We start from the raw sequence: 12344 nt of genomic DNA on the forward strand, positions 1-12344 counted from the left end.
CCCTTGTTAGAGTGATAATCTTCCCTTGTTATAGTGAGACGCTTCCCTTGTTATAGTGAGACGCTTTCCTTGTTATAGTGAGACGCTTCCCTTGTTATAGTGAGACGCTTCCCTTGTTATAGTGAGACGCTTTCCTGTTATAGTGAGACGCTTTCCTGTTATAGTGAGACGCTTCCCTTGTTATAGTGAGACGTGTCCTCTTGATATAGTGAGACGCTTCCCTTCTTATAGTGATACGCTTCCCTTGTTATAGAGAGACACTTACCTTGTTTTAGTAAGACGCTTCCTTTGTTATAGTGATTATCTTCCCTTGTTATGATACATTTTAGATTGCCCAGAGGGCATGTGGGGCCTAGGATGCTCCTCCAACTGTGGAGAGAACTGCATCGGGCCCTGCTCTCGTAGCACTGGAGAATGTGACGCGTGTTCTAGAGGTTTCACCAAAGACTCTCGTCACTTAGCCTGTGATAAAGGTAGGCGCCCAAATTTCTTTTTTTTTTTTCAATCAACACATGCGATAACATTTCCCCTAGTCCAGTGTTCCTCAAATTGTGGAGGGCGATTTCTTAGTGGGGGCTGGCTCCTGCTAACAATATGAGTGCTAAGGCTAACCCTTTTGTTAAAGAAAACAAAATGTATTTAAATATTCTAGCTATGAATTCACCTTTGAGGAGTATACATTTATTAAAAAAATACATAATTATGAAAATTTAAAAATGTATATTATTACATAAATTGACGTAGTATCATATTTATGTAAAGTAAAAATTCCCATTTTAGACCCTGTTATCTATAAAGCAGATGATGTTAAGATAATCTGCTTCTTTGGCCAACAATTAACGAGCAGGGTATCATATGGCCAGTACAACGACCAACCGCCTTTACTTTCCCCAACTTAAGTCAGGTACCCATTAGGGTAAGGTGCACTCAGTGGCGCCATAAAAGTTTCCTAAAATTCAAAATCCCAATCACCGAGATTCGAACCCAGGATCCCAGGTTCAGAAGCCAAGCGCTTAACCACTCAGCCGCCTCGCTTCCCATCTTTTAAGTAGACATCTTTATTTTTACATTTTTCTTCATTGGAAGCGTCTGCATCCTGATAGGTTCACAACTGTCTTTGTGTTCTTCATAGAACATAGGAGCTCATCACTCTTCACCGTCTCCTTCTAGTCTTTTCATTGCTTCCCAGCTCTTTCCTGCATTCACAGCTTCATCTAGTACACAGCATCACCATGGCTTTAGTTGTCTTCCGCCTCCGTGTTACTAATAAATAATGTGGGGACTGTACTAGAGACTAGATATACTTAAAGGACTCCATGTCAAATGTTCTTTTCCGACAATTTCTGTTAGACACATTGTCTTTATTTATTTTTTGCCAACCTTTTTAGATACTATTCACGATACAATAAATTTCTTCGAAAACTTTTTTTTTGGACGGGTCAATGGAAATGAAACGTATTTTATATTAAAATATAGAATGTGATGACATGCACTACGGGATGAACTGTGAGAGTTCATGTGAAGAGAAATGTGGGAGAGAGTGTGCGGAGAAAGTAGAAGGTACCTGCAAACGTAAGTTCATAGTGACCCCATTATCGTTTTCCCGCTCAAATCTTCAAGTCGTAGACTTACACATTTAAAAAAAAAATGTTTTGCATTTTCCTGACGCCCATCTGACATTTATTTTACCTGACATTTATTGTATCAGGCATTTTTCTGTACTTTAGTTTTGTCAAGGTTCCTTTTCTTACTATACGTATGTGTATTTCAATGCTGACTGCCAAATGTCACCATGTCATGAAACATAACCGTTACAACGAATAGAATGACAGAGTGACGATTCAGAATGCCGATTCACGGACATGTAACTTGTTTATTGAACATGTAAATAAAATACAGACATAGTCCTGGCCAATGAAGTTTCCAGTATCAATTAATATATAATAATAATAGCTCAATATCCAGTAGACTGAATAATAGCTACACAAAAATACTTAGAGTCTATATATCAGCTCTATAACTAAAATCCAACCGTCCTGGACTAGGAACAAAAACCACACTGTCTTATTATAAGTTACAATCCACTCAAAAAGTAAAAACAATCCAAAACAAAAACAATCTCGAGGTTAACAACCTGAATTGCCCCCCCCCCCTTTCTTCTCCTCTGAAGTAAACAGGAGACCAAGGCTGACCAGAACTGAAACGTTTGCTGTAACTGGCATTAGTTATACATGAAATTGGATATACCTGACATTTGTTATCCCTGACTTTTGTTACTCCTAAAACTTGTCATACCTGACATTGTATGTACTTGGTTGACTATTAAAATTTGAGTTAAGATCGGGCAAAGTATTTGTAAATATACACATATTTACAGTAGATTTTTATTGAACTATATAGATGCATACTATTTGAGTAGTGAATGGACCTTACTTTTATTAACTTCGTTGTGTAACTTTTAGCACTTGAGTTATAAAGGGGAAACTACCATCTGAACAAAATAAACTCCACACAACTCCCCCTTTGCAGCCACTGCGCCCACCTTTATGAAACCGTAAACCATATCCTCTTTGAATGCCCCTTCCTAATCCACCTTAGGCAGACCCTACTTCCACTACAGCCCAACATAACCAACACCCTGTACGGCAGTGCTGAATAACTGAAGAAAACAGCACACTATTTTTCCTTGGCACAGTCTGCAAAAGAGCTGACAGCTCAGCAGCAATAAAGCTGGCTAGAATAAGAAGATAAAGGGGAAGTAACCCTTGAGGGATTATGAACACAACATGGCTTAAATTGTACCAATGTGCCAAAACTCCAAAATATCAAATATACTTGACGTTTGATGTGCCTGACATTTGTTATAAATAACATTTATTATGCTTGACATTTGAAATCTAACAACGTCTATATTTTCCCTAGATAAAATTAACAGCTTAAAACTACAACAAAAAAAAGTCTTAGGTGTGAGAGAAGGGCGCCACTAAAAACTTATTGACAAAGACACCCCCAAACAGACACATGACCATGACACACACACCGACACATGACAAGACACCCACAACGCGAAATGACCATGACACACCCACTCCGACACATGACAAGACACCCACAACGCCAAATGACCATGACACACACACACCGACACATGACAAGACACCCACAACGCCAAATGACCATGACACACCCACTCCGACACATGACAAGACACCCCCCCAAACAGACACATGACCAAGACACCCCCCCACACACACACACACACACCAACGCATGACCAGACTCCCCACACACACACACAAATGTTATCAAGGAGTCTCCCACAAATTCCACCATTTTGTCAATTAACAATTGTTTCTCTTATTGGTAAATAAGAAAACACCAGTCCCTCTGTCTTGTTCTAGTAAGAAGCCTATCTTGTTAGAGTAAGAAACCTATCTTGTTATAGTTAGAAACCTATCTTGTTAGAGTGACAAGATATATAATTCTTAGAACTCGTTTCCGAGTGATCATTGCCTAGCGCTCAGTGATTGATTTTAATTGTCAAGAAATATCGATGACTATTTGTGATGCTGTTTTATTAACTTGCTTGGGTGTTGTTTGAATCTTGTGTATTTCTGTTACAGCTTGTGAGACAGGGACTTGGGGGTTCGGTTGTAAAAACCTGTGTAGTAAAAACTGTTTTGAGGACTGTAACAATAAAACTGGAGAATGCATGTCCTGTAAACCTGGTTTCCGGAACGCTCCAAACGACAAAACATGTATGGCCGGTAAGTCGCATTGTCTCGCAAAATTGGACAATAAATGCTGTTATCTCCCTTTAGAACAATAATGACGTATGTCTCACCGTTTGATCGTCTCAAGAGCTGAGCCGAAGGCTCTTCGAGCTCTAAGTTTGAAAAAAAAACCTGTCTGAGTCATCTGTTTCTGTGGCCTACGATTATCGAGGGTGTCATGTGGCCAGCACAACGACCAACAGCCTTTACTTTCCCCAACTAATGTCAGGTACCCATTAGAGCTGGGTGGCCTCAGAGGCGCCCAAAAGATCCCGAAATTAAAAATCCAAGTCTTCAAAAGGATTCAAACTCGGGACCCCCGGTTCAGAAGCCAAACACTTTACCGCTCAGCCAAAACGCCTCCTAATTTCTATCTGTAGAGAGTTGAAAAGTGAAAAAGTAATTTAAAGCTACATATTAGATCTATGCTATCTATCTATATCTAAATCTATATCTTTTTATCAGGGTGATATTGTCGCAGATGATCCTCAAGCGTAATTAGTTTCATCTCGTCATAAAAAAGGCAATCGGTAACCTCTTGGTTCACAAGGAAAGAATGAACAATTTTATATAATCAACGCTAGACAGTCTACATTTCTTTTTGTTAAACATTATTTACATGAAGACAAAATTAAGTTATTTTAATAAGTATTGAAATTAAATACAACAATTTTTCGTTTGAATAGCAGGATAAATATTTAAATGATTAGGCTAACTAAGTTACAAATGATATCTAGTGTGAAGAATTACATTAATGGGATGTAAAAATTAAAGTAACGACCTGCTTATATGAAATCTATTATCATAGACCCCCTTGGACATCTCATGGACCCCAAATTTGTTTTTTCACTTTCGTAGACCCCTTGAAAGTCTTTGTAGACCCCTGGGGGTCTATATAGACCACTTTGGGAATCACTGAATTATAGATTATAACTTTTTACGAAGAATTTGAATATGTCAATTGCTCATATTGATAAATAATCGGAGTTTCCCGATTCAATTTATTAATCCCTGTGTAATTATATCTTGTGCTAATTGAATCTTTGATCTTTAATTTTCCCAATGTACGCCTATATGTGGGATTGATTTGTTAGAAAGCTTATATCAACTCTCTCCGTTTATTAAGGGGGAGATAAATCTTACAGTATAAAGGTACGTGACTGTAAACGTGCAGTTCTTTCCCTTCTATCAGCTTTTTTTTTCTATTTATTTTGTTTTAAGTCTATAAGTCTATTTCAGATTGTCCGCCTATGACGTATGGTCGTGAGTGTAAAGGCTCATGTTCAGTGAAGTGTAACGGCCAGGACTGTGTGGAGAAAGTTCTCGGTCTCTGTATAAGTAAGTTGCTGTACTTGTTTCCTTCTCTATTTCTCTCTCTCTCTCTCTCTCTCTCTTTAACTCTTGTCTTTCTTAGTCTCTTTTTCTTTTTCCTTCTCTCTCTCTGTTTTTTTTTTTGCTTTTTATTATTATTATAGCTTTTATATAGCGCTACTTTCATGCTTATAGCATGCTCAGAGCGCTTTGGGTCCAATCTCATTTGTGGACCGGTGGAGGGGGGGGGGGAGGGGGTATCTAGGAGTTGGTTTTCCGTGCTGCCTTTAGGCGCTCAGTAAACACAACTCTGCCCGAGTCGAGTGTCGAACCTCGAGCCCCCTTCTATGTAGCCAAGCCAAGCCAAGTTCTCGACCACGCTTCCCACCATATTACACATATTTTATTTCTGTAACAACTTAAAGAGATTTTATTAAATTTTTTTACATCAATTTAAGGAGCTAGTTCATCACTCACTAACTTTGAGATACAAAAGGGAGACAAACAAGAATATTTTCGGTCTCTGTATAAGTAAGTTGCTGCGAACGACAGCAGCGATGAACAAGTTGCATCAATTATTTTTGGTAGTAATCCACGTTTTAAACATCTTTGCCTGCACCACATTTGAGATCCTTAGAGATGCTTACATTTAGGTTTTTTAATTACGAGTTAGGGGTGGCCGGAATAGCGCAAGCCCTTTATGCATTCTGGTCTAAACCTTCCGCAGGATGGCGGGGCATTGCGTTGGGCAGATTTTGAACCCCGAATTATTAAGATGACTACCCTTATTGGTTGTGGAAGAAGCAACGTGTGCAATTAGTTACGGGGACAAAGCCCAAAGAATTAGCCACATCGCTTAATACTGAAGGATTACTTTGCTTTGTTGGTATCAAAGAAAATAATTGATTACCAGAACCTAATTAACTAGGGGCGCAGTGGCTTAGTGGTTAAGCGCTTGGCTTCCGAACCTAAGCCTCTAGGTTCGAATCTAAGTGAAGACTGGGATCTTGAATAGCGGGATTTTTAGAGCGTCCCTGAGTCCACTCAACTCTAATGGCTACTTGACTTATGTCGGGGAAAGCAAATGAGGTAGGTCGTTGTGCTGGCCTCATGACACCCTGCTAGTTAATCGTTGGTCAAAAAAGCAGATGACCTTACCATCATTTTCCCCCCCTATAGATCGCAAAGTCTAAAAGGGGAATTTAAGATTATGGAAAGGGTTCAGGCTATTTAAAAAAAAAGGCCAATACGAATTATAATATGCTATGTTGTATTAACGTGGAGCCTCTCTATAATCTTAAAACAAAAGTAGATTATAAAATAAAGCTAGAGTTGCTTTAAAAATTCTCGCTGTATAAAATTCGCATAATTAATCCTAGTCGAAAAGAGTACAACAATCTACCCAAAAATTAACCCATAAGTTAATCATATAATACTAAATAATTACGGTTGTTTTTATAGCAGAAAGAGAGCTAAAACCTGTATATTTCTGATAAACGGTAGTAATTAGCTATTATTTCCCCTTAGGTAAGCTTTGGTTTTAAAAAAGTATTCTTTTTTTCTTCTATTGCTTGTTACAGACTGTCCTAAGTTCAGGTGGGGTCAGGACTGCAGCAACGAGTGTTCGCCTAACTGTGACGACATCTGTGACCAGGCTACAGGGGAATGTAAAGTTTGCAAGAAAGGTTTCACCAGCATATCTCGCAAAGAACCCTTTTGCCAGCTAGGTAATAATAATACAAATATTAATCTCAAGTTTATTTGTGAGTGTAATGTCAAGTGACAAGTGACTATAGTGATGTCAATTTTTGTGCCATTTTGGCATAATAATAAATCTTAAGACAAGTGTCGACTTAAATTTCAAAAGTCATGCGTCATGTAAGCCGTGTTTTTATGTGTTTATCAACTGTCAAAAGACTGTAATCAGGCAAGTTGTCACGGCAAGTGTCAAAAGACTATATAATCATGCCAGTTGTCATGACAAGTGTCAAAAGGCTTATAATCATGCCAGTTGTTGCAACAACTGTCAAAAGACTATAATCATGCCAGTTATTGCAACAACTGTCAAAAGACTATAATCATGTCAGTTGTTGCGACAACTGTCAAAAGACTACAATCATGCCAGTTGTCACGACAAGTGTCAAAGGACTGTAATTGTCAATTATCATGACAAGTGTCATACGTCATGTTGATTGTTATATTATAAGTGTCAGAAGCTGTGTCAATTGTCATTAAGTAATTGTGGATTGATCTGTGTGTGGTCCGGTAAAATGCTAATTATTATTTTTAGTACTTTTAATAGTGGTTTAGAATAGGTCAGCATAATTATTTTAAAATGATTATGTTCATCAATATTCATTTTAATGAAGTCCTAAATTTATCTATTTTTCGAAGGAAAAAAACAAGAAATAAACAATTTTAACAAAATAGACACATTTTACAAAAAATAAATAAATTAATTAATTAATTCAATAAATAAAAAGATAATTATAAATAGATAACAATTGTACTTGTCTACAGAATGTCCACCAATGACCTTTGGACTCAATTGTGAAGGTCTGTGCATGGACAAATGTGGAGCAGAATGTTTGGAAAAGGTGGAAGGTACCTGTCGAGGTAAATGTGCACACATTGTCTTAAATTCAGTGTTTCTAAAACTACGGCCTTCGGGCCGTTTCTGGCTATTTCTTACCTCAAAATCTTTTTTTCCACAGAGATAACTAAACTCACACAGGCCCTATTCCGTTCGGACTCGGCGATATTTTGTGGCCCTAAATTTGTATGGGCCTCCAAAAGTCGGAAAATGTTTTTTGCCATTGTTTAAACCCTCTTATTATTACACAATTTACAGTATATCTTCACCTTTCCCTATCTCTTAGCCATCTACACACACAGGGCACCACTCAAGATCTGTCAACCATCTTTCTTCATTACCTCCCTTTCCTTGCCTTGGATAAAATTACATTCACTGACAGGCATGTCCATTCTTAGAAATCGACTTTTTTGTCTTCCTCTTCTTCTTCTTCTTCCTGGTTCTGTTGATTGAAGGATTATCTTTGCCAGCCCCGAGGACCTTGTAATGTGGCTATAGAGTTTGAGCTTACGTTTTTGACAGTGGTTATCAGGTCATCGTGGGGTCTGATTGCTGTATTACAGACAGTGTACCTACATATGCTCAATTATGAAGCAACATATTCACACTCTTGTGAGTTTCTGGACTTTTAGGACGCCCCTGAGTCCACCCAGCTCTAATGGGCAGATGACATTAGTTAGGGAGAAGTGAAAGCGGTGGGTCGTTGTGCTGGCCACATGACACCCTTGTTAACGGATGAGCTTTACATTAATCTGACCCATACATCGCTACGTCTTATGCACACTCAGACGAACACACACACACTTGGGAATGTAAGTACTCAAATGCACAGTCGAATTCCTAACTTTTGCACAGAAACACCTAAGCGCATATACGCAACACAAATATGAGGAAATATAAACACTAATATTCATAAATATGAAGGCTTGTCTTCGAGTACGAAGATATAAGAGTAGAGCAAAGATTTTAAAGGATGTGAATACCCTGCGGTAACCTATTTTTTTTGTCTATACTCCACATAAACAAAGCCAATGTATACTGATTGGAGAAGTTCGATTGAGGTTAACGTTGGGAAGCAAATACATAGGAGCCAGAAATTATAATATGAAGAATAACTTTAGTTTACAAAATAAAATACAATTACAATATACAAATACGAACACTAATATAAATATGTCTTCGAGTCCAAATATACAGGAATAGGGCCAAGTTTTGAAAAAGATTTGAAGACCCATCGGTGACCTATTTTTTTTCCATACCGACGTAGAAAAAGCCAATAAATACGGATAGGGGAAATTGAGGTTAACTTTGCATCATTTGTTTTTGTACCTCCCTATCGCCTTCTCTCGTTCTCTCAATCTGTCACCTTCACCCCCAATCTCTCTCTTACTCTCTTTAATTCTTTTTTTTTTTTTTTGACATAGTGCATTTACTTTATAAACATCTATATTACAGGTTCGAAAGTAGTTTTAAAGATGTTAGGCGGGGTGGTCATCGTCTTAATCTGCTTGGCCTTGCTTTACTACTTCAGGTATGTAAATACAGCGTTTGAATGGGGTTAAGCCGAGCCGTTAGAAACTTGTCTCAACTCTTGTTACAGACTTGTAGCAACAAAGGGGCATCATTATTAAGTGCGTAATTTTAAATCAGCGATGCTCAGCCTAGATCAGCCCGCGGGCCATTTTAATTTCTGACACACATGCTGCGGGCCATATCAACGCAATGAATAAAAAATAAAATGAACTGCCAACTTTTCTGATAACTCTTGTTGCCAGTCCGCTGTGACATCCAACCAAACATTTCAACTTTAAAGTTTTACATTCAGAGTCTACTTTTTGTTTTCCGTTTTCTTTGGATCTTTCATTTATTTAACGCACACTAAATGATAATGTAGCCCGCTGTGGCAAACTGTCAGAGGAGTTTCCAGTCACAACAGGAGTCAAACATGGATGTCTTCTTTCACCACTCCTGTTCCTTCTAGTACTGGATTGGGTCACAAAAGAAGCCTACTCTAACACAGGGAAAGGAATCCAATGGACTCTCACACAAAAGCTGGAAGATCTGGAATTCGCTGATGACAAAGCCTTATTATCACATAGACTATAAGATAAGCAATACAAGGTCACAGCTTTAAGTAGGAAAAAGAGTAGGCCTCAAAATAAACCACAAAAAAAAAAAGTACTTAAAGTAAACAACAAACAAATTGGAGACATAGAAGTGGACTCTCAGACCATAGACCAAGTGGATAATTTTATATACCTTGTTAGTGTAGTCAGTGTATCAGGTTGAACAGATGAAGACATAAAACGCCGTATAAATCTACGTATAAATCTAGCGAACATTTACACAGCTAAAACCAACCTGGAAATCTCATCACATCTCAAACAAGACTAAAATAAGAAACTTGATTGTCATGACGGTCCTACTGTATGGTTCTGAAACATGAACAACTGAAGCAACAACATCAAAAATACAGACCTTCATCAACAGATGTCTAAGAAATATCTTAAAAATACACTGGTACGACAAAGTAGAAAACACCAAACTGTGGGAGATGAGTGGACAGAAAAATATAGAGTTGCAGATCTTAGAGAGGAAGTGGAGATGGATCGGTCACTCCCTTAGAAAAGATACCAACAACAGAGAATGGAATCCCCAGGGAACAAGACGTAGAGGAAGACCAAAAAGAACATGGCGACGCAGTATACTAGATGAAGCCGAGAGGACAGGAAAGAGCTGGGAAGCCATTAAAAAACTAGCAAGAGACCGTGGAGAGTGATTTTACTGAAACCCTATGTCCTACGAGGAACTCAAAGGAAAGATGATAGTATCACTATTTTCATTATATTTCGACTACAATGAAGAAGTTTTGATTTGAAAATCTATGTATCTATCTATGTATGTATCTCTCTCTCTTTTATATATATAAAAGTAAAGTTTCCTTTTCAGACCTTGTGGTCTGTAGGGCAGATGATGTAAAGGTCATCTTATTCTGTGGCCTACGGTTAACGAGGGTGTCATGTGGCCAGCACAACCACCAACCGCCTTTACTTTTCCCCAACTGATGTCAGGTACCCATCGGAGCTGAGTAGACTCAGAGGCGCCTAAGGATCCCGAAATAAAAATCCCAGTCTTCACCAGGATTCGACCCCGGGACCCCCCGGTTCAGAAGCCAAGCGCTTTACCGCTCAGCCACCGCGCCTCCTATATATATATATATAACAGAGAGAAAGAGAGAGAGAGAGAGACAAACTTAGTTCAGGAATCGAAAACAAATATAAAAAAAAACAACATGTGGAGTACATTATATCTGTGAAAGAATGTACTCTTAATTATAATGTATACTATTAATTGATAATTGGTGTGTGTCCAATGTTTAATTTTTTAACTTTTACTTGAAGAATTAAAATATTTTGTTACATCATCTCGAAGTATGTTGCTTCATCTCGAAGTATGTTGCTTCACCTCGAAGTATGTTGCTTCATCTCGAAGTATGTTGCTTCATCTCGAAGTATATTGCTTCATCTCGAAGTATGTTGCTTCATCTTGAAGTATGTTGCTTCATCTCGAAGTATGTTGCTTCACCTCGAAGTATGTTGCTTCACCTCGAAGTATGTTGCTTCACCTCGAAGTATGTTGCTTCACCTCGAAGTATGTTGCTTCACCTCGAAGTATGTTGCTTCATCTCGAATTATGTTGCTTCATCTCGAAGTATGTTGCTTCATCTCGAAGTATGTTGCTTCACCTCGAAGTATGTTGCTTCACCTCGAAGTATGTTGCTTCACCTCGAAGTATGTTGCTTCACCTCGAAGTATGTTGCTTCATCTCGAATTATGTTGCTTCATCTCGAAGTATGTTGCTTCATCTCGAAGTATGTTGCTTCACCTCGAAGTATGTTGCTTCATCTCGAAGTATGTTGCTTCACCTCGAAGTATGTTGCTTCATCTCAACAAAGTTTTTTTCAGTTTACAACTTAAGGCGGCAGATTTAACCCAAATTTTCTTACCTCACTGTGGAACATATCCTCAGTGATTGCCCCAGATACCTGGATACTAGGGGGAAAATTCTTTAGAGCTCACAACTTAAAAACACTGTTAGATAATGTCGACCTGTAAAGAAACTGGGCTTTGTCCTGGAGGTGGAGCGCTGTCTGTGAAATATTGGTGTGTGAATTAGTGAAAAAATAATATTTACAAAAGATTTTTATTAAATTATTAAATTTTTAATACCTTTACTACCTTAAATGTGAATAGACCTTGTTTTTAATGACTTAACTATATAAAATTTAGCTCTTGTGGTACGAAGGGAGAGTAACCCTCAAGGGATTACGGGCACGACATGGCCTAAAGTGTGCCGATGTGCCAAAAACCCAATATACAAATATTTAAATCTATATTATCTACTTGCATACCCACCACTTAACTCCATCGCCCTGACACTGGTTCTGAACTACGCTGCCTACAATGTCTACTGGATTAATTTGAGTTTTATTCGTTTTTCCCACACTTTATTTTCACATTGAATAGCTTTTGTTCCGTCGTCTGTTTCTGTGGCCCACGATTAACGAGCGTATGATGTGGCCAGCACAAAGACCGATCGGTTTGTTTTACTTATCCACAACTAATGTAAGCTACCCATTAGATTGAATAAACTCATGCGCCGAAAAA

The 12344-nt window shown here is 38.2% G+C and overlaps 1 protein-coding gene across 1 annotated transcript in view; it reads left to right on the forward strand.

The window, feature by feature from the left end:
* The window catches only part of LOC106059471 (uncharacterized), a 59382-nt gene that overhangs the window by 41955 nt on the left and 5083 nt on the right, over positions 1-12344 (forward strand). Inside the window, exons 19-25 of the mRNA XM_056017674.1 lie at positions 330-473; positions 1477-1572; positions 3624-3767; positions 5013-5111; positions 6665-6811; positions 7605-7700; positions 9133-9208. Coding sequence (XP_055873649.1) covers positions 330-473; positions 1477-1572; positions 3624-3767; positions 5013-5111; positions 6665-6811; positions 7605-7700; positions 9133-9208 — 802 coding nt within the window. The remainder of the gene's footprint in view (positions 1-329; positions 474-1476; positions 1573-3623; positions 3768-5012; positions 5112-6664; positions 6812-7604; positions 7701-9132; positions 9209-12344) is intronic.

Source organism: Biomphalaria glabrata, chromosome 18, assembly GCF_947242115.1.
Source record: "Biomphalaria glabrata chromosome 18, xgBioGlab47.1, whole genome shotgun sequence".
NCBI lineage: Eukaryota > Metazoa > Mollusca > Gastropoda > Planorbidae > Biomphalaria > Biomphalaria glabrata.